We start from the raw sequence: 21,321 nt of genomic DNA on the forward strand, positions 1-21,321 counted from the left end.
TAGGGCTGGTCCTCAGCAGCTGCTCAGACGTTCCAGCCAGTGCCAGGCGTTTTGCTGCCTCGTTTGAATGCCCAGTGTCATTCAAACAACTCCCTGCTCCTGCCGTGGTCACACTGTCATGGGCAGGTGTCAGACAATAGCAGAATTGTTCTCTTTGTAAACAAGTGATGGTGTTACTGGAGCTGCCCCTCATGTGGCAGCAGTGCAGTGTGTGCGTGGGGTTGCTAATGAGGGATATCATGGGGCTTGTTAGTCTGAAAGCATGATGAGCCATCTTCTGGTTCTTTGCGAAGTGTGTGGATGCTTCTTCCTGTGCGCTGTTCCTGTGCTGCATCTTGCACTTGGGTATGTTTGGTACTGAAGTGTGTCCCTGAGAGGTAGAGCTCACAGCACATACTGGGCATTTTGGAGGTCTCAGATCCCATTTATCATGACATTAATGACAGTGGATGTCCAGGAAGTACCTGGATGAGACCGCTGCTCTCGTTTCCTCAGACACCCTGTGTATGCTTGAGGGCTGAGCTTATTTGTGGCTCCAGTGAATCCATGTGTATTGGGTACCTAGAGCTTGTCCCTTAGTTGATTAGGGATTTTCCTTCATGACAAATAACTATTTTTCTTTATTATTTTTCAAAAAATAAAATAACTAAGGCATCCACCCACCTCTTGGCTGGCATCCTGCAGTAATAGGCCAGCATGTGTTTTCTTCAGAAGAGGAAGCAAGTCTTGCTTTGTCTTTGCAAGGCAGGGGTTTATAAATGAGACTGAAAAGCCTGCAAGGGGCAGTGGGGTGAGAACCCACACAGAGAATAAATCTGAGAAAATAAATCCCAGAAAATACATCCCAAGAGATCGCTGTTTGGCCTGGCAAGTCAGAGCCCAGGCTGGGAGCCCAAGAGAACCCCTCCTCATTTTGCATGTGACATTGGTTCCAGGCTTTGCTTGAAGATAGTTATCTTTGGATTCTTAAAATATATAAAGGTTTGATTTCACGCTGTGCTGCAAGTCCCAAGAGCTGTTAGTGGGTATCTAATCTGATTTTGCACCCAGTTCACATTAAAGGGGTGCGAGTGACAAATTACTCTTGGCCTGTTGTGGCTGTCACTTGAGCTGACATTGCATGAGGATGCTGGCTCTCCACTAACCCTTTGACTGAGTGGAGCATTCCCCACCCTGCCTTGCTGCTCTGCCTTACCTATGTGACTGTTTCCATTTCCTTTGGTTGCCTCATAGGAAAACACGGTCTAGCAAATGCAATTTTTTCCACTCCATTGCTTCCAAGTTCTTTCTAACATTGTGTGTTGCTGCCCCTTGTGTGTCCAACAGCTACAGAATTTACAGTCAAATGACTTTCTGTCTTCTCTAATATCTTTTTAATCTGGTTTCATTCTGACTTCTAGAAATCCACTGTAATCATCCCAAAGGTGACATCTTCATGAACTCTGCTATTCCAGTGTCTATGTTAGCATCTCTCATCTTACATCTCATGTACTTTACCATTTTTGCTATTTTCAGATGAGCCCAGAAAGAAATTTATGAAATTGGCAATACCACAGAAAAATTCTCAGGAGGGAGGATTCCACAATTATCTGTTCCTTACAATCAGGACTGTATTAGTGAGTTGCTGATAACAGTTTTGCTACAGGGCAAGTAGAGCATATATTGATGACTCTGACTGGATAAACTTTACAGTGGAAATCAAGACTGAAATAGCAGCAAAGACCAGTGTCACAGTGATATTATCTGCAAAGAACAGATGTTATGGAGAACCCTGTTTATTAAATGATTGGGCTGTGGTCCTGATGCAAGGACAGTAGTTATTCAGCTCGGGGCACTAACCTTTTGTGATTTCTTTTTTCCTCAGTTGTTCAGGGAAGACATTGTTATCTTAAGGTGGAAAGGATTTTAGGAGGAGTAGAGCATGCACTTTTGAATGTGTGTCTTTTAATAACCCTCTGCAAGATGTGGGCCTTTAGTCTCTGTCTCCTGCAGTCCAGTTGGATGCTAAGATTTGTTCCTAAGGCTGTAATTTTTGATGAGGAGAGAGGCAAAATGGCAGTCTTGAATTCAGTAGAAAGTACCATCCCTGAGACCTTATCAGGACAAGACTCATATTCCACATCTGTCCTGGTCAAATTGGGTTGCCTGGTCTTGCTGTAGTATTTTATACTGAATTATCAGTGGTGAGATTTGCCAAAATTGTAGAGTTGGGTTGTAAACCCAGTGCCTTTTTTTTTTGGAAGATCATAGCATCAGCTCTGATCTTCTTGCTCCTAGTATGAAGCTCAGTGGGGCCTTGTGACATGGTGGCAGGGTTATTGAGTCTTTGCATGGCAATGGTGTCTGTGGAGCCTCTCCTGTGCCACAGCCTTGCAGTTTCCTACTGTGCCAGCCCAGAACTGTGGGCTGTTCCTACCACAAATTAAGTGATCCTGCTTGCAGTGCCTCTGAAATTGTCAGCACATTCTAGATTAACCAAGGAGCTGACACATTCCTCTGGTCTGGGTTGGTGGTGTAGAGATGAAAGGCAATAGGCTGAAACATGAGCTTTTCCACAAAGGCCGTTGTACAATGTAGTTATTTAAAAGGAAAATTTTTTAGGCAATTTGCAATAATAGGAACCAAGGGCCAGCCTTCTTTTAATACAGATGAAAGTGCCCAACTCCTTTGAAACTAAGAGGAGCTAGATACCTCCTGTATTTTTATAAATTTGGCTCTGGTGAGCAGCCTTGTCACCGCTCTCCCCCCACCATCCCTCTCTGATCTAAGCTGCGGTGTAGCAAGAGCTTTCATCATCTCCCATGAGGAGGCTGCTGCTGCCTCGGCATTTACACACCTGGTGCCAGGCTTACAGTTGCCTTTCATGTGCTGTGGTCCATGGATTAGGTCCAGGAAAGGGGTTGGTGAAGGAAAATAACTGAAAATACTGCAAGAGGTATGTTCCAGGCTGCTCTGAATGGCCCTTTCATCTTTGCCTCAAAAAAATCAGAGTCGAAGCTCTGTGAAAGGATCATGGCTGTGCTCAGGAGTGACAGAGCCATCTAACATTTTGGTTTCTGTATTGGAACTGAAACTTTTACAATGCTGCTTCTATTTTAGGGATCTGTTCAGCAGAGATGCTCCATTGTGGATTAATGCTCTTAACCTCATCCCACCTTCATTTGAAAATTGTCATCTTTATTTTCCTTTGGACTTCTCCTTAAAGCCCTCCTGTGTCTCCCTGGCAGGAGCTGGCTAGTGGATAGTCACTGTTTATGGCAGTGGCTGTGCTGCTTTCTGACTGCTCTGTGTGCCTGGCAGTTGTCTCGTGTGCTGAGCACGAGCCCTCTGCAGCTGAGATCGCCTCTGTGCTCTGGCTAGGCACCCTGACATAGGGATGTGCTCTCTGGGAGCATGGGGCTGACTGCAGTCTGCTCTCTGGGTGACAAATCCAGGGCTGAGGAGCTAGGCAGTGCTTGCCCTGAGGCCTTGTGCTCCCATGTGCCTGACTCTGCTTCACCCAGACTTGTCGCAGCATGGAAAACTCACACAGGCTTTGCTCTTGCAGATCTTTTCTTATCTTTTGCAGTGTTGATCTCTTTTGCAGGGGACAGAGAACATGGCTTGGAGCTCTCCAGGGTGTCTGGATGCAGGGTGAAGAGCATGACCCTTCTTCAGGGCTCTCCAGCACTGTATCCTTAAGGGCTCAGCAGACATCACTGGCCCAGCCAGGGCAGGTGTGGGTGTTTGCAGTGAAGTTCTCTCTACTTAAAGGTGGCAGAACTGAAGCCCAGGATATAACAGCTCTGTCTAGAGGCATTTCTGTCTGGAGGCCATGATTTTTAGGGATACACAGCATACTTTGATGAAGGAGTGGCTCTGCTCCCCTGTGAGTCAATCACACCACAACTAAAGCTTCCCAGAGGCACTTGAGCCTCAGGATTCCCCTTAGCCCAAATGTTCAACTTCAGACCTGTTCCTTCCATGTAGTGGTTGGTGTTTCTCAGGGCAGTGGGTGTGAAGCACGCCCTGCTCCCCTCATTGCTGTTGGAGCTCTCCCATTGGGAACTCGCAGGCACTGCTGTGTAGGAGGTCTGTGGCTCCTCATCTCCCCAACAAGGCAGCCTGTCTGTTGGGCAGTTGCTTCCCCACCAGGTTCTCATTGTGTTGATGACTTCTACTGGATCTTACTGAGTTACAGGTGTGAAGCCAAAACTGGCAGGAAGAACCTGGTGGGAATGCAGCCAGGTGGGAACAGCCTTCTGCTTCCTCTGCTGAAACCTGTTTGTCCTGCAGTGTATTTATTCCTAGTCTATGCTGAAGAGGAGCTACATGCACAGCCCAGGTCCATGCCTGGTGCCAGGGGTTGAGAGAGGTTCCTTTCTCTGGTGCCCACTGCTTCTAGAAGGGCTGAAGCCCACAAGAAAGAAAGGTCATTGCAGTTTTGACTGGTTGTTGTCCAGGGCTGGCCTCTAGAAAGAGGCTGAGGAGTAAAGTGCCCTCTGGGCGATGCAGTCATGCTGTACTTCTCCTGCTGTTCAGCCCCAAGGTTGTTGTGTGAGCCAAAAAAACTATCACAGGATTGGCAGCGCACACAATCCAGTCTTCCACCTGCTTGAAGGAAGTCTAAAATTATGCAGCATGTGATCCATAGCTGCACTCGAGCATGCTCTGCCCCTTGTTCCTCTATCCACTGCATTTGCAGTAGCTCATATCACCCTGTGGAGTCGTGCCCAGCATTGCTTTGTCCAGTGGCTGCTGTGTCACCAGTGAGGCCAAGGCCTTGTGCAGGGGCTGCAGCTGGGTTGGATTCCAAGCAGCGTATGGTTCACAGCAGCTGGATTTGCTGACAAAATGGCCCCATCCAATGGCAGCCATTGCAGTGAGACTGGGAATTTTGGAAGAGACCCACAAAACCTGGGTGCCTTCCTGTGTTGAGCAAAGTCTGGGGTGAGGGGAAAAACCCATGACTGTGTAGGAGTGTGTGTGTATGACAGTGATGTGTGGTGGCCGTTACTGCCTGAGGCACTGCTGGGTACTGCGGTCGGGTTAGAGCTTCCAAGAATGAGACACTGATTCATCTGTGGTCAATGTGTTTTTAAAAGAATGCCACTAAACTGTCAGCCTGGTTTCTCCTGGCCAAGTGTGACCACTACAAGGCTCTTTTCCTTAGGATTGCCCTGTGCTGGCGACTTCAATTTTCATTTTCCTTTCTCAGTCTGGTTCCTCAGGCATTTGTGCTGTCTGATCCAGGTGAGAGAATCCTGCTGCCACCTTGGCCAGTGTGGCCACTTGTACAGTGGAGAATGGTGCTGTGCTGGAGAAACCACAGGGTTGTGGTGCTGTGTTGCCAGTACAAACCATTTCCAACACTGTGTGTGTGGGGGGAGATAGAGTTGGGCTGCTGCAGTTGGAGGTCAGCAGTTGGAGCTGGCACAAGGCAGAGCAGTGAGGCTGAGCTCATCTGACAACACCAAGCTGTGATTTCTCCCATTGCTCTGCTTGGGTTTGGATTTGGGGAGTTGGGGGTTGAGTGTAGTCCTGTGCAGCTTGTGCCATACCCTGCTGTTAACTCAAAGCAGTTTCTGCCAGGTTTGTTCTTGCAGGGGAAGGAGGGAGGGTGGAGGGCTCGGATGGCAGTTGACTGGGAGGCAGAGATAAATGAAGTGTTGAGCTCTTAATGGGGCACATGCTCCATTGGTTTGGGTTTCCCTCCCCACCCATCCCAGTCTTTTTAATCTGTGGCACAATTTTGGGAGCAGTTTGAGAACGGAAGTGATTTCAGACTGGAGGTGACCTCATCCGTCTCCAGCTCTGAGGTGGAGCAGTGTTTGGAGGCCCAGCCAGAGCTTATGATGCTCTTTGAATGATGCAGGCGAGGGGCTGAGACTCCAGGAGAGCCCTGTGCCTTCTGCCCAGTGGGCTGCTCTGGGCATGGCCAGGGGTGCAGCTGTACAAGGGGGTGGGAAGTGAGTGATGGATGTGGGGGTTTTTATCTTTCCGTTCTCATCTTTCTACATGCTAGAGTGGGGGGAAGTAGGAGGGAGAAGCAGAGTCTGAAAAACACAGCTGGACGTGTCACATATCTGAGCAGTTAGTGTTTCTGATGAAAAGTCCAGCCCTGTCCTGAAGGGTGCTGAGCTGTGCCCAGCTGGAAAACATGCTAAGTGTGATCATATGCTGTGTGGAAAGGTGCTGAAGGTATGTGCATGCACGGAAGAGTCCCCGCTGGGTTCCTTGAATCTGAGGGCTCTGTGGATCAGTAGAAAAGGGAATCAGAGCCCTCCGGGAGGCTTTGCTTTTTAGGAGCCAAGATGTCAGTGAGAAATCTGGGAGATCTGAGGATCTGGAGCATGGGGTGGGAGCCAGCTGGGGTGTCAGCTGCAGGTCCAGATAGTGATGAGGGACTCATGAGACCACAGATACTGCTTGCAGAAGCTACCAGATAATTCTGCTTCCTGACATGGCAAAGGGCCCTTCCTCCTGCCTTGATGTCTGCTATTTTGAGATGGCCAAGATTTTCTGTTGCACAGCTGGAGCCTGGAGTCTTTGGACTCTGCTGGTGTCCAGCAAGCCCAGCTCTATTCTGGATGCTGGAGCTGGTCTGCCAGGTGCAGCCCTGAACTTCAGTAAATATCCATATTTTTCAGCAAGGACAACTTCCAAGTGCTGTCTCACAAGCTGTGTGGGAGTGTCCAGCCACTTCCCCTTAAGCTTATTTGTCTTCTGGCTCCAGCTCAAGCTGAAGAGATGCTGGGCTGTGGTAGGCTACGGCTGGGAAAATAAAAGCAGTCTTTTCTCATGTCTCTGTGGCTGTGTGGCTGCAGAAACTCCCTGTAGCTGGGTAGGCAGTATTGGAGGGGGATAAATTAACTGGAAGAATTTGCTTTTCTTTTGGCCTTGTCCCAGGTGGCATCAAGACTCTTGGAGATAAATTCTCCTCCCACCACTGCTAAATAAGGAGAGTTTAACCATTCGTGGGATCTAGCAAGAGACTTTCTTCAGCCCTCCTGCCCCTCTTCCCTGTTGCACTGGGAGCAGGGACTGAAAATGAATCCTGTTGTGACCATGTCACAGTGAGGACAAGAGTTTGCAGTCCCACTTTCCTCCTTCCTGGCTCAGAATTGTCTCCATGCCTGTACGTGATGAAACAATCTCAAAGTGCATGGACAAACAAGGATTTTGTGTTAAAAATGTCCCTCTTTTCCCCTCTGCTCAGCATTGCACAGCTGTGCCCATGACACTGAAGCGCAATGACAGGTGACTGGTGCTGGCTGGGTGACAGAGGAGCTCTGCCATGTCTTTGAGAAGGAGTTTGGGTCAGTGGAGCTCCAAGAGAGGTTTGTGCTGCTGTCAGTGGTGACTGCCTGGCAGGGCTCAGGACCTTGGCAGTCCCTGCATCTGCAGCCTCTGTGTGTGAGCCCCAGCAGCATCCCAGAAAGGGACCATTATCCCCAAGCCTTGCCTGTTGCTGAAGTCAGGAGGGAGCAATAAAGATGTGTCCCGGCAGCAGCCTGGAGCGGGCTCGTGTGTTGGGAACAAATGAGGCTTTGTACCAGGCGCTGCCTCTGGTGGGAGGTTTGTCAGCTCTGGAGCTGGGATGGTAACGCAGGGCTCTGTGCCCAGCCCTGCTGTGCTGCTCAGGCCCTCCCCCGAATCAGGGCAGGGTCGTTGGTTCTTCCTTCACTGGGCGAGGTCTTGGCAGATGATGCTGCTTGCCTGAGCAGAGCTTTGCCGGTGGGCTGGGAACTGCAGGAGGCAGGACTCCCCTGGTCTCTCAGGTTCAGCAGCCCTGTGCTCTGTGGCTCAAGCTGTGTGTGCTCTCTGCAATGTACTAAGTCCCCGGGAGCAGCCTCAGGGTGACTGGGACAGGGCTGTAATGGACCAGGATGGCAATGTCACTCTATCTGGAGCTTTGAGGAGAAATGTCTCCTGGGAAGATTTCAGTGGAGCAGGGCGGAGTGGGACAGCTTGACAATATGTGATAGCAAAGCAAAGGCGAATTGGAGAAGCAAGGGAAGCTCCTGTGCTCGGGCTGTTACACCAGATACACGAGCTACAGGAGGATACACTTTAGAGAAAGCTCTTTTCCAGCTATTGAGAATGGACCTGAGGTCTGGCTGCTCTCCCACCTCTGGCTGCAGCTTCAGTGCCATGTTGATGTGGGGCTGAGCCATGGTGGAGCCTGCCAAGTGATCCAGAGTTGCCCTCTCCAGGGGGGTGCAGTTGGAGGTGAGATAATCAAAAACACAGTGGGGCAGAGAGGCTGGTGATGGGATTGGGGCAGTGGGACAAGATCATGTTGGGAAGGATCCCTCCGTGAAGCTGTGTAGCATGCTTTAGGATTTTGGGTTTGTGGCAGTTTTGTCCAGCTGGTTGCTGCTACTGCAGTATCACAGGGTGCTATTGTTGCTGTGTTTTGTTCATGCTACATCCTGGTATTCCCTCCATTCTCACCCAAGAGCACTGTTCTCCAGGAACACTCAGTTCTGCTGTCTCCAGTCCAGACTTGGAAGATTTTATTGTTAAGGAAAGGAGAACTTAGTACATGTTCTGCTGCTCTCTGCTGTTGTCATGAGTCCACGACAGGCACCAGCTCTTCCAAATGGAAGCAATCTCTGAAGGGAATTGCAGGGCCCATGGGCAGGCTGAGAGGAGCATAATGTCTCTTCTGACTCTGAAAAAATGGGTACTCAGGAAGCAGCAAACACAGGAAAAGGGTAGTTGGTGAACACAAACTGCCAAGAATTAAGCAATCTGTTTTATAGTATGAAACCTCCTGTTGAGCAAGAAGACTATTTGCCCTCACAAAGCAGGTGTGACTGGTAAAACAAGGTGGCAAAGTCGTCCCAAAGTTCAGCTGCCAGACAGGACCAATACTTCTGTAGCCCTCCGCACACAGGGTGTCCCCAGTTTTTTTCCCTTTTTTCCTCCTACTGTTTTTGGAAGCTGCCTAGACTCTCCCATGGTACCTGCTGCCATTTTCATCTCCACTCCCTGTGCTTTTGTGCTGCACAGGCACCACTAGTGTATTTTGCAGCTGGGTACATGGTTGGTCCAAGCAGCGTGTACATAAAAATGAATGCATGGAAAAGGTGTCTGGGTAAATATTTCTTTGCACAATGTGATTTCTGCAGGACCCTGATATAGAAAAAAAGAGGGCCTGGTAGCTGTTAATTTAGGGATCCTGGCTTAAAGCCAAAAGGAATCTGCCACTGATGAGAGGGCAGGCCAAGAGATGAGGGAACAGCTTTATCAGTCCCTCCTCTGCTGTGGTGCCATGCAGAGCAGTAATTCTGTGTAGTTGTGCTTGGGAGCAGGTCCTCTGTGCCTTCAGGGAGGTGGCCTTGAGGTGGATATATGATGGAGCTCGGTCACAAAATCAAAGGGGGAGGGCTGCAGTGCCTCTCAGGCCTTCACTTTGCAGAAGGGAGGTATTAAGTCACTGAGGAGGGTGAATTCAGCCTCTGTCCCAACTGGCTGGCTGTTCACTCCCTGTGTGCTCAGGAGAGCAGACCCTCTCTAGAGTCCTTTGCTGGGTAGCTGCTCCTGTGAGCCAGCACATAAATGGAAACAGATGGCTCCATCTCAGCGGTTAGTAGGAATTTCTCACTGCTGCAAAACTGCTAATGAAGTTTGGGGCTGGGCTGAAGCAGACAAGGCTGCTGTGCTGGTGGGGTGTGCTGGCTCTCAGCTCTGTGTTGGGGTGCCTGTTACTGCCCCTCTGTAAAAGAGCACCAAGATTGCTGAGCCGACCCCCCAGCCTGGCAAACTGTCCTGCAGCAGCCTCAGCCAGGGTGTTCATCTGGGTACTGCACTGGGACCTGTCAGTGTCCATCAGTCTTGGTAAACGATCTGTGTGGTTGGTCATCCTTACTGTGGGTTCCAGACCTTGCAATTCACACCTGTATTACAGAAGAGCATGGGGAGCCCTAGTATCTGACACAATCCCTGCTGAGACTCTGAGCCAGATACTTCTTCATGCAAGGTCCTTTGCTCTGTTTCACTACAACTAGTAGTTGACCAACTAGTCTTATTTTTGCCATACTGGTCACCATCTCCCTGATAAGGAGAAGCAACACTCAGCAATTACTGACTATTACTCTTCATCTTGGAAGAAACTTTGTTTAAATTCCCTTTGACAGCACAGTTTGATTTAGATGTTCTGTGACTTGAAGTTTTCTCCTATCATCACATAAAATGTGAATCTCCAGTCACACTGCAGGGCAGAGGGAAGTGGTGAGTTGTGCAGCAAAGGTGTAACCAGGCTTGGTGTTTGCTGGAGCAAGTAGGTGATGGAGAAGGGGAGAGAAAGGTGTTGGAAAGCATTTCTTGATTCCATTTTTGATTATTCTGACAGCTCTCCCTGAGGCACGGCCTCAGTGTCTGCAATGGCAGGGTACAAGGAGCTGATGTGAATGCTGGATGGCTGCACAACCGCAGGCAAGTGGGGAACAATCCTGGTCCCCAGCTGCCTTGCTGCCCTTACCTTTTCTTCTTCATTCATGTGGCAAACTGCCAGGCTCTGTATCTGCCTGGGCAGTCCCACAGCTGTGTCGGTGGTGCACAACACAGCTGTGCTGGGGACCTCCTCGGGCAGCTGGCGCTGCGATGCCCTTTGGGAACACCGCGCCTGCTGCCGCTGTGATCCGGCGCGGGCACCGGTGCGTGCCAGGCCCTGGGAAGCCTGGCCAGGCCCCAAATGGTGCAAGAGGTGCTGACTGCTCAACGGCTGCAGTGTCTCAGCCTTGTGGCCTGCGAGCCTGGCACAGCTGGGTTACACTCCATCCAGCTCTTGGTGGGCAGCCAGCAGTGGGCTGGCATGGATCATAGGGGAGCGAGTCAGCTGCAAGCTCCTGGGATCTTCTGAAAGGCATTTCAAAGCCCCTTGCATGGAGCAGGCAGCAGTTTGGGTTTTGCCGCCAGGTGCAGGCAGTGATGCGGAGCTTCTGGAAGTCTCGATGGTTTGCGATGGAGAGCTGTGAGGTCTGTGCTCTGCATGGATTCAGGACATTGCCCATGGAGAACACAGGATGTCACAGGGTACAAGAAGACAGAATTGACAGATTGTCTCTGAAAACTTCAGTCTGTACATCTCCTCTGAGGGAAAAACTGTGGGAAAGTTGTGGATCCCAGCAGGATAAGTCCTCTCTGTCAGGTGGAGCTGATGTGTCTGTGCATCTCTGCAGTCCTGGGGATGCTTGTGCAACCATCAGGGCTTCAGTATCAGTACTGCTTCCCAGAAAGCCACTTCTTAGTGGCAGGGGAGGACAGACAATCTTGTACGCTCAGTGAGGATCTCTTTGGATACCTCATCTGGGCACACAATTCTCCCCTCCTCTGGGAGCTCTGAGAGACAGCTCTGTGTTAAATTACCCCAATTTCATCATTGCTCCATCTCTTTCTCAGGTTTCCTGCAGGAGGGTGTTATGATCTTTTTCTGAGAGCATCTCACACCATGGCTGAGAATCAGGTACGCTTCTTTAGGCCCTGCCCAAAAGGAGTGTTTGGCACAATTGCTCATAAATTGGAGGTGTGCTGTAACCTCAGTCCAGCTGATTGCTTATTCCTGGTGATTAGCTAATTGCTTCCAATGGCCAACAACATCACGCCTGGGGAAAAGGGGCAGGGTGAAGGTATGGGAGGGAAGCCTGTGTTTGCCAGGCTGAAAAGGACAAATGCTACTGCAATGAAGCACTCAAATCATCATGCAGTTCATTCTGCTGTTCATATTGAACCAAGAACAACATCCTGGGGAGGAAGGGAGCAGAATTTTCCTCTGACTAATGCTGCTGGATTGTGCAGGGCTGTGGGGGAACTGCCAGCCAGAGAAACCATCAGGAGGGGAAAGGAAATGGAAACGGAATCTAATTATCCATCTGCAAAGACAGATGCTAGTCCCGACACAGGGCCCAGCCCTGGGCAGACTGATGTGGGCAGTGACGTTTGCCCAGACTGTTTTTATGGCGGGGCTGGGAAATGGGCTCCTGGGGGTCCCCTCTGGGATAGCAGATGGTCCAGCACACATCACAGCGAGCCAGGGGAGACTGGAAGGCACACAGCTGCTTTCACCAGGAACACTGGCCCATGCTAGGCTCCGAGGGATGGCACTTCGCAGCCAGGTATGGCTGTGGTGTGTGGAGATGGAGGTGGAGCACAGGCAGAGCTGTGCTGGTGCAAAGGGAGGAGGGTGAGTGCCTGGCTCCCTCTCAGCAGGCTCATCTCGGTCAAGTGGGCTGGGGCTGCAAGCCCAGGGGTGAGGGAGGGAAGGAAGGTGAAAGTCCCTGTGTGCCTCTGCCATGTCAACATGCACAAGGACTCCGCTTCATGTTACTGAGTGTGCTGGGGCAGCTGACAGCAGGGAAGGGAGGGTGTGTGGCTGGAGCCTTGGCCTCTGAGTGCTTGATGGGAGACCTGCAGGAGACCCACTAGGAAGGAGAAGGTACCTCTACCTCCTTGTTCTGCAGAGCTTTTCGGGGTTATTGCTCACAGTCTGAGGCTGGCTTTTCTCTCCTTGGGTGCCTCCCAGAACTGAAGGTTGCTTTAGAGAGCTGCCTTTCCCCCCTTAATTAATGGAATTTAAAATTATTTGGTGAGCTGAGTGGGCTTATTCTCCTCTCTCGTGGGCATCAGCTACTCCTAAAGTTATGTTAATTGTAGCTGGAAGATAGAGGTTGGGAGTTCACCCAAGACAGTTGGCTTTTGTTCTCCCAATTCGGTTTTCAGGAGCCTGCTGGGAGGACAGCAGGGTTAAGAAAGATCTCCTTGCAGACCTGGGAGTATCCATGAGATGGGTGAACTGGGAATGAATCAGGAGAATTTCTGCTTGAGTGGAGCATCTTTTTTGTCCACTGCCTTGCTCTCCATGGTCTCTGCTGAGTGTGCTGTTTGCAGGTGTGGTGCCCCAGCCTGGACTGTCTTCCCCTGTGATGCCGTTGGATTAGCTCCTGCTGGGCCAGGCGTGGGTGTCTGACAATGCTCAGAGGCCGTGATGTCCTCTCCGGTTCAGGATTCAGCCTCTTTGGTAGACAGGCCTGATCCTGCATCCCTTACTCACGTGAGCAGTCGTCTCTATTTCAAAGGGACTACTCGGTGAGTAAGGATCGCAGGATTGGGACCACTACCTGTAACTTAAACTGCACCTTCTGTAGGATCCTGTCCCCAACCTTTTCCTATTCATGTATGTTAACATGCATCAAGAACTTCCAAAACTGATGTTCTTGTCATTTGGATGGAGAACCTGGGAGCTGGAAGAAGCAGTGCCTTTCCATTTCAGAGGATAAATCACCAATATTTTCCATCCTCTTCCACCAAACCGCTGTCAGCCCAGCCAGCTTCTGTGCCCCAGAGCAATGTGTACCTGTTTGTCTCCCAAACGTTGTTCTTGGCTTCCCAGGACTGGCAGGGCTCTGCTCTGCCTCTCTCTGGTTTTCCCAGCTGTACCTTTGAGATGAGAGGCCGAGCATCTATTTAAGCCTGATTTGTGCTGCAGAGCTGGAGGATGAATCAGAGGGAGAGATGAGCAGCAGTAGTGCTGAGACTGCCGCAGACCTTGCTGCACCACCTGGTTTCTCCTTCTGTCTTAACAGGCTAAATTTGGAAACCTCTGTCCTGTGCTAAGGAATGTGTTCGCAACCGGAGGAAGCAGCGAGGGCGGCTCGTTTGACCGGCGCGTTGATTTCTGTGTGGCCCTGGCCGGGGAAGCCGCCTGGGCGCTCCCCGCTCGGACACGGCCCTTGCGCGGGCCGGCTTCTCCCTCGCGCGGAACGCGCCGGAACCGCACGGCGGCTGGTCCCGCGGAGGGCAGCGGGCAGCGACCGAGGGGCTGCGGGAAGAGATCCGGGCAGCGACCGAGGGGCTGCGGGAAGACGTCCAGCCAGCTCCACGTCTGCCCAGTTTGTTATATCGTGCAAATTACCCTAAATGAGGAGCTGGGTGTGAGAAGTGCTGTGAACTCGCTCCAGAGCAAATCACGAGTTTAAACAAGCAAGAGGCAAATTACGGTCGTCGCTCCTTTTTAAGAGCTGGAAGTGGAGGCATGGCATGAGTCACACAGTGCTTCTTGGGAAGCACGAGGCACTTCAAGTGGAAGCAGGGAGCCTAAATAAACCTTTGAAATGGAATTTGATAGCTTTCTGGAGGGATTATGTGACAAAGCAGCAGTGATCCTTGAGCGGAAATTAAAGTTTGACCTGTGGGATAGGTAAAAGAAAATATGATATCTGGCTGCTGTGCAGATTGTGTTTGTGGCACTGAACATACAGGGGATTAATCCTGTGCATTGGGATTTCTGCATTTCTCGTCTGGTATCTTGCTTTTTCCTGAGCATCACAGGATGAAGCCTGGCTAAAGCATTGGGGCTCTGATGCTCCCAGAAGCCGCTTACATGAAGCCTTGCTCACAAGTTCGAGGTTAAATTATTCATCAGAGTTTAGATCAGCAAGGCTTTTTCCCTTGGATCAGGTCAGCAGGAGCCTCACGGTGAGTGTGCAGCTCTGCTGGTGATGGAGCAGCGGAGTTCAGACCTTGCAATAACTGTGAGATTCATCTGTCTGAAGTCAGCACTGATGTTCCTTATAGTGGGAGAGGAGGCAGCAGGAGAAGAAGGTGGTAACTAAGCCCTGGAGGTTCCCAGCCATGCACCTGCATGGAGGATATCTGCTGTTCCTCAGCTTCCATTGCCCTGGTCCAAGCTGGGAATGGGTTTTGCTGCCTGCTGCTGTTCCTGTTCAGCTTGAGCAAAGAGCTTCTCTGGAACTGCCCTTCCCTTCGTCCTAGAAAACAGCCAGGAAGAAAATTTCCCTTCTGTGGGGAATTCTGAAAGTAGCTTAGTTTGCTTCAGAGGAAAAGGCATAAATGCTGTTATTACATGACTGTGCTGACCCTGCCAAGCCACGGATATGCAGTTTCACCACTCTTCCATGCAGGCCAGGCTGGCTGGGTGCATCCCTTGTGGGACCCTGTTGCCTGGCTCTGTGCTGCTCAAGAGTGTCTGTCTGGATCAGGATGAAGATTTTTCCTTCCATGACATGCTCCTGGTTGTTCACCAAGGATGGAGCCTGAGCACTGCAGTCCTTAGGCCATAGCATCTCTGCCAGAAAACAGCTCCCCTGCAGGTGGGGGACTTCTCTGCTGTCACAGTTTGACAAAGAAGAGCTGGTCTGTGATGTGGGAAGGACTTGGTGCACCCCAAGCCTGTGTTGCCCTCGGTGACTGTTTGGCAGGTTGGGGCTGGGCAGAGCTCTGCTCTGACACTCAGAAACCTGGATCCTGCAGCCAGTTTGACCCCCGAGCCGCTGTTGCGGGTGCCTGCCTGGAGAGGAGCTTAGAGGTGCCAGTGGAAGAAAACACTTTGGATTTGCTCTAGATCTTGGAAGTGCCAAGATCTTCCCTGCTGAGCTCTGCTGCACACTGCACATGAGATGTCCTGTGTGCTGCTTTTCTTCTTTTAAGGACGGTGTACATCCGATTTCTGTTTGGAGGAGCAGGCCAGGATTTACACTGGGCATTTCTAGGAGCTGTGTGGACAGAGGAGTGTGATCAGAAAGGACAGGGGCAAAACGAGATTGGCTTGGCTGTCTTTGGGAAGTTCGGACACAGACCAGCCTGAGCCAGCAGCTCTGGGTGTGTCACGTGGCACATCTGAAGGACACAAATGAGTCTGTCATTTATGGTTTGGTGACTCTGAGGATGAAAGATGAGCATCTCTAGGAGGGACAGGAGAGGCTGAGTCTGGGACCAGTCGACGATCCTTTAGTATTTTGGAAGCCATAGCATTGGCCACTCAGCCTTAAGATGATCTCTGTAGCCAAGATACACTCTTTTTTTCTTCTCCTAATCTGCTCTCTGAGTTGTCAGGCTTAGTCTTCTGACTGGAATTCCTCCCTGGCTGCCCATCCTGAGGGAATGTGTGATGTGTGAGAGCTCAAGGCACTCAGGAGACAGTAGTCCCTTGTTCCTCTCTGCACTGTCAGCACAGCTCCTGGGGCCACGAACAACACTGTGGTTTTGTCGCAACCAAATCATTGTTGACTTCATCCGTGATCCCAGCTCAAAAGAATGTTCTGATTTGGTGCAGTGGGCTCATGGGGACACAGCATGTCTCCATGTGTCCTCAGAAGATGCTTGTGGTTGGTGGTCGTATGGCCTGTGGCCCTCAGACAAGGGTTTTCCAAGCCATGGGAATTCATGGGAGTTGGAGAGGGTTTGCTTGCAACTATTGTGGTTTATGGTGTAGAAGGACTGGTGAAACCTCCTTTTATCTTAAGAAGGTTTGGATGCACCTTGGGCGTGCCACAAGCCATTGCTTTTGCTGCCCAGTGCAGGCAGTGTGGTGCAGTCACTGCTCCTCAGTCGTGTGCAAGTTGCGGCCCCTGGTGGGAGAGTCCCCCAGTCCTGGAAAGCAAGGATTAGGTGAATCTGAGAGGAAGAAGAGGTGTCATGAGTATGGCCTGACCTACCACTGAGCTGGCTGACCAATGTAGGGCTGTCAGCTCCCTGGGGAATGGAGCAATGCTCCAGAGTGAGAGCAGAGCTGCCAAACAGAGACGTGCTCTGAGCAGTGGCAATTCCTGCCACACCTGGATCTCAGTCCAGGCCTTCTGCTTGACTGCTACACACAGGAACAACTGGGAACAAAACTCATTGGGTGTAATTAAGGATGCTGCTGGTGGAGCAGGGTGGTTTGGAGAAGGGTTTCATGCATGTGGTATGACAGCTGTTGTATGGCGGGAGTTTTCCTGCTCTGGGAGTGTTTCCCAGTTCTGCATTTATTTTCATCAGCCTTTAGGACCTCGTGCCTGCAACTTCTGACATTACCTATCAGCTTGTAGGATGGCAGCATAGGTAAAACATTGGGGTTTTTTTCCCTCTTCTCACCTTTCCACACTCACAGCTGCTCCCAGACTTCAGGCCACTGGACCTTGTAGTGACTCAGTACCTTATAACAGAACCTGGTGTCAGTCAGACTTGGAGTACTTGGGTTGTGGCCCAAGGTGACCAGGGCAGGCCCTGCTGGTCTGGCACCCTGTGGAGCCACTGCTGGAGCCCTGCAGATCCTGGAGAAGCAGGAGGAACTCTGACAGAGAGCGAGGCAGGAGTATGGCTGTAGCCTGAGTCCTTCCCATTGGTGAGCAGAAAGCTGCTCAGGAACCTGTGGGGCAAGGGACAGGTTCCTCCAGCACCACCAGTGCTGTCATCTCCTGTCACTTCATTATACATGCTGTGGTATTAACCCCCCAGTTTCTGGAATGGTGTGATTATATGAAATTAGCAGCTTTTGTCTGTTTTATATAAATTCCTGTTCAGTTTTTGTGGCTGCACAAAAGAGCTAGAAGGCGTATTTCATAGAAAGGCTTGGAACCCAGGCTTGAGATTTGAACGACTTTTTTGGTGTGAAGGGCTGTTGCTGGGCTGGGTTTGTCTGCTTAATGAACACACAGATACTTCCTTATTCTGAAACATCTTCAGAGCTTGAATGGTTGCTGTAAGATCCAGAATGCATCTGCTGCTATTCCAATTGGATTCAGAGATGAGGCTGCAGTAGAGCCTGGACTAGACAACAGATCAGCTTGCGCCACGTGGAGATAGATCCACGTCAACCAGGACTAGGACCTGGGGGTTATATTTAAACCCTGCTTTTGGGGGGCTTTGCGGACCCTTGAGACCTTCACCCACACAGCCAGAAGCAGCACATTTTTGCTGAGAGCAGGTTTCCTCCAGCAAACCTTTGTCTCGGCTGCGTCAGGCAGGATATATAAGAAATCCTTCAGCTGAATAGGCCCATCTGTCACGCGGAGTCAGACTTATGGCAGGGACAGCATCCGGTACGTGCACAGCCTCTCCGCGGGACACTGGCGGGGCGAGAGACATCGCCTCTGGCCTGCGGCCGCCGTGGCCTTTGTCCTGTCCTCGCTGGCAGGCTCCTCCCGCGGCACAGGCGGAGGCAGGAAATCCCGGGCAGCTGCCTGGGAGCCTGCTCGCCTTTCCTCGCCTCTCCTCGCCTCTCCTCCTCGCCTCGCCTCGGCACCGAGGCGAGCCGAGCCAGCCCTGCGTGTGTGTGCACGCGTAGGCGGGGGGGCTGCCGCATGGATTTAGCGAAGGCTGGGAGGGAACACATGGGTTGGGGTTTTTTCCTTTGGCCCGCGGTGGCTGTCCGTCCGTCCTGCCAGCCGCGGTTATGGATTCGATCATTATTCAGGAGCGGTTAGTGGAGCGGCTGCTGTCTCCCCGGACGCAGGCACAGCGAAGCCACCCAGGCAAGCTGAAGGTACAGGGATGTATTTATAGCACTGCGCGAGCCGGGGAGCAGCGGGGACAGGAGGGGGGAGGATGGTGCCCGAGAAGACGCGCGCAGCACAAGATGAGACCTCTGAGGAGCAGAGGAGCGGAAAGACGCCGGTAAGGGAGGGACGGCGGGCACAGAAAGGAGGGGAGCAGCCCCCGCGGGCGCAGGGCCGAGAGGCGCGCTGGGCAGCCGCGAGATGCGCGACGCTTTTGTGCGGTTATGCGATGCAGTGATTCCCTGGCTGAATGGCGTGTGCGGGCTTGGGGGGGCTCAGGGCAGGAGTCAGCGCTATGTGTGCCCACACGCAGTCCTATTTGTGTTAATTAACAATGTGTTAATGCTGTGCTTTGCTGGGCGGGTTCCTTCTCTTCAGCAAATGCTGGTGGGCGAGTGGTTTTGCCGATACTCCTGTGCTCAGCCCCAGGCCCGAGGAGCAGATGTCCGTGGCAGATGCCTCGGGGGCTGTTTGTGTTATGACTTTATGCAGCTTTCTGCAATGAAAGGAAGCAAAGGGTCTGCCTCTCCTCCAGGGCTGGGCTGTGCTGGTTCGTGCAGACGCGGATGTGGCGGCCGGCCGTGCCTGGCCGCAGGGGAAAGGCTGGAGGAAGGGCTGCCTGGGAGGGAGCTGGGTGGCTTGTGCTGAATGCTGTGACACCGAGAGGGCCCCTTCCCCCTGAAGAAGCAGATGCGCCAGGGTCTAGCACAGCTCCATCATTTCTGGGGTTTGCTCCAGACCTCGATAGGGACTAGTCTTCAAATTTACTTTGGTCTTATGATGTTTAATTTTAGCCCTTTTGAATATACCCAGTAAGGCCCCTTTTATCCCCAGGATGAATGATGAAGTCACGTGAGATCTGGGCTGGTTTAAACAGCACATCCACCAGAGATGTGAGGAGAGAATTGGGAAGGACAGCAGTGATGGAGGCTGTACTCTGTCTTGGAGGTACAGACAGCCCTGTGAATGCCTCAATACCAGGACAGCTTCTCCTCTGTGCAACAGATCCTGAATGTTTCTACGCCCCCAGCAGGAACAGGGCTTGAACCCACCCAGGGCTTTGTTGCTTGGCTTGAACTCCCAGGGAGAACACTGGCTGCCAGGGAGCCCTGGCTGCCTCAGCTGGGTATTAGGGGATGTGAGGATGTGACATGTTGCTGTAATGTCTGGTGAACCAGCAAGCATGTGCCAAAGGAGAGTACGGGTGTGTTTTGCTTGGCCTGGGGTGCTTTGGTTTGTGACAGGGTCCCAAAGACTGGCCACAGCTCTTGCTGGCCTCAGTGGTGGTGTGTAGGGCACGTTCCCAGGCACGTGGTAGCGGGATGCCAGTGGGAACAAAGGCAGCAGCATGGAGCAGGCGGTGGGAGAGGGGCTCCTTGTGCCAGAGTGCCGCTGGCTTGGCTGGCTGAGGCCCTTTCCCGACAGCTGGAGCTGGCAAGGGAAGCGCAGTGCAGGAACCAGCTGTCCCAGCTTTTGTCAGCTTGATGGGACCTGGCTTGTGAGGGTCAAGAGCATGGGGAGGGGGCTGTGATACATTTAGGAACTCCTTCCATTCAAGCCTCTCATTTAATTAATGGATTTTAGCTTTTCATAACCCAGAAAGCCGCCTGTCTCTGTCAATAGCCCTCCCAGGCCTCTCTACTCCGTGCACGGTTGCTCTCCAGATAGTACCTGGAGGTGGTGAGTGGTATAGAGCTTTGAGCAAGGCACACACCAGGCTCAGGAGGCTACTTGGGCCCCTTAAGGGCCATGTTGATGTTGCCATGCTGGCAAAGGTGGTGGTACGTGCCTGTCATAGTGCCCAAATATGGCTGGGATAGGGGCACACGCTGACCGTCTCAAAGCAAATGTGAAGAACCATGAATCAAGGCTGGTGCAGAGACCACGCTGCCGTTCCTGAGAGAGGGCTCTTATAAGAAGGGGATCCCTCCTCACAAGTACCACTTGCATCTCTTGCCTTCACCCTTGACAGGGCTCTGCAGTGTGTCCATGGCTGGTCAGAGGGAGACATGGCTGGGGACAGGGTTTTTCCCCTCACAGGTCTGGCTGCCTCCCATAGCGAGGGAAGCTCTTCTGTTGGTATTGCACTCAGCACTGACCTTCCTTTCTGCGAGGGAAATGACTGCATGAGTCATGGGTAAAGGGCAGTGTCCTGCACCAGCTGGGATTTGCTCATTTTGGATATCGTGATTCCACGGAGCTGTGGGGAGGCAACCAGAGGTACAGCAAATCCACGCTCTCTTGGTTGGACTGAGCAGAAATGAGAGATCAGGTTCAGCCAGTTACACCTGGCAGAAGTAAGTGGAGTTGCACCAGAGCACAGCTCCCCAGTGTCTCCACTGTCAGCCCTTAGTCATCTAGGTTAAAAACCAAACAAAACAAGAGAAACACACCCCACGCCTCAGCTATGGTTTCATTAGCACATTACTAGTACTATTTCACACATCAAGTCACTGGAGAGAAGGTGATCCTTCTCTTTCCAAAGTCTGGTAAAGATCAGGGCAGGAGAAGCACAAAAACGAAGTATGCTGTATGTTTTGTGGTGCTTGCTGGGAAACACTGGACATTTTACTGTGAGATGTTGGCTGTTATGTGTCCACTTTGGCTGTGCTCATGGATGTGTTTTACCAGGAAGTGAAGTAGCTGGGAGACAGCTCTGGTACTGAGGGACAGAGGCTGGAAGCAGTCTTTTCTTCCTTGTTTTTGTGACCTTGCCGTTATCACGTTTCTCACTCTGCTTCGCACACCTCATTGCCCTTTACTGAGCCCTTGGGGTGGCAGTTTGTGGTGTCCCCCAGGCAGGCATTGCTTTGCTGCCACTTATCACCCGGGGGTCTCACTGCTGCTCGCTGCACTGCTGCCTGGAATGTCACTGCCTTTTAGATCAGTCATTCCAGTTGCCAGTGGAGCACTTTGGGCACTCTCTAATTCTTCCCATTTCTCTAATTTCATTTTCTCTGTCTCTTCCTGCCTTTCTGGACTGTGGGGTGGTGAAACAACATTGCTTCAGCTATGGGAGGTGAGGGAGATCAGAACCGACAGTCACTCAGGGCTAAAATGA

General features: G+C 51.6%; 1 protein-coding gene across 6 annotated transcripts in view; it reads left to right on the forward strand.

Moving 5' to 3' along the window:
• Positions 1–21,321, forward strand: part of SEPTIN5 (septin 5) — a 42,729-nt gene that overhangs the window by 9,303 nt on the left and 12,105 nt on the right. The window contains exon 3 of one of the 6 annotated variants that reach the window (XM_032127567.1): positions 11,389–11,452. The exons of 2 other annotated variants lie outside the window; for them this stretch is intronic. In XM_032127567.1, the coding sequence (XP_031983458.1) occupies positions 11,438–11,452 (15 nt within the window). In that variant the 5' untranslated portion in view covers positions 11,389–11,437. Of the gene's footprint in view, positions 1–11,388; positions 11,453–17,782; positions 17,805–17,923; positions 18,248–18,278; positions 18,379–21,321 lie in introns of those variants that run through there. 3 more of the 6 variants (XM_032127569.1, XM_032127564.1, XM_032127565.1) reach the window with 3 other exon arrangements.

This window comes from Corvus moneduloides, chromosome 18 (assembly GCF_009650955.1).
Source record: "Corvus moneduloides isolate bCorMon1 chromosome 18, bCorMon1.pri, whole genome shotgun sequence".
Lineage (NCBI taxonomy): Eukaryota > Metazoa > Chordata > Aves > Passeriformes > Corvidae > Corvus > Corvus moneduloides.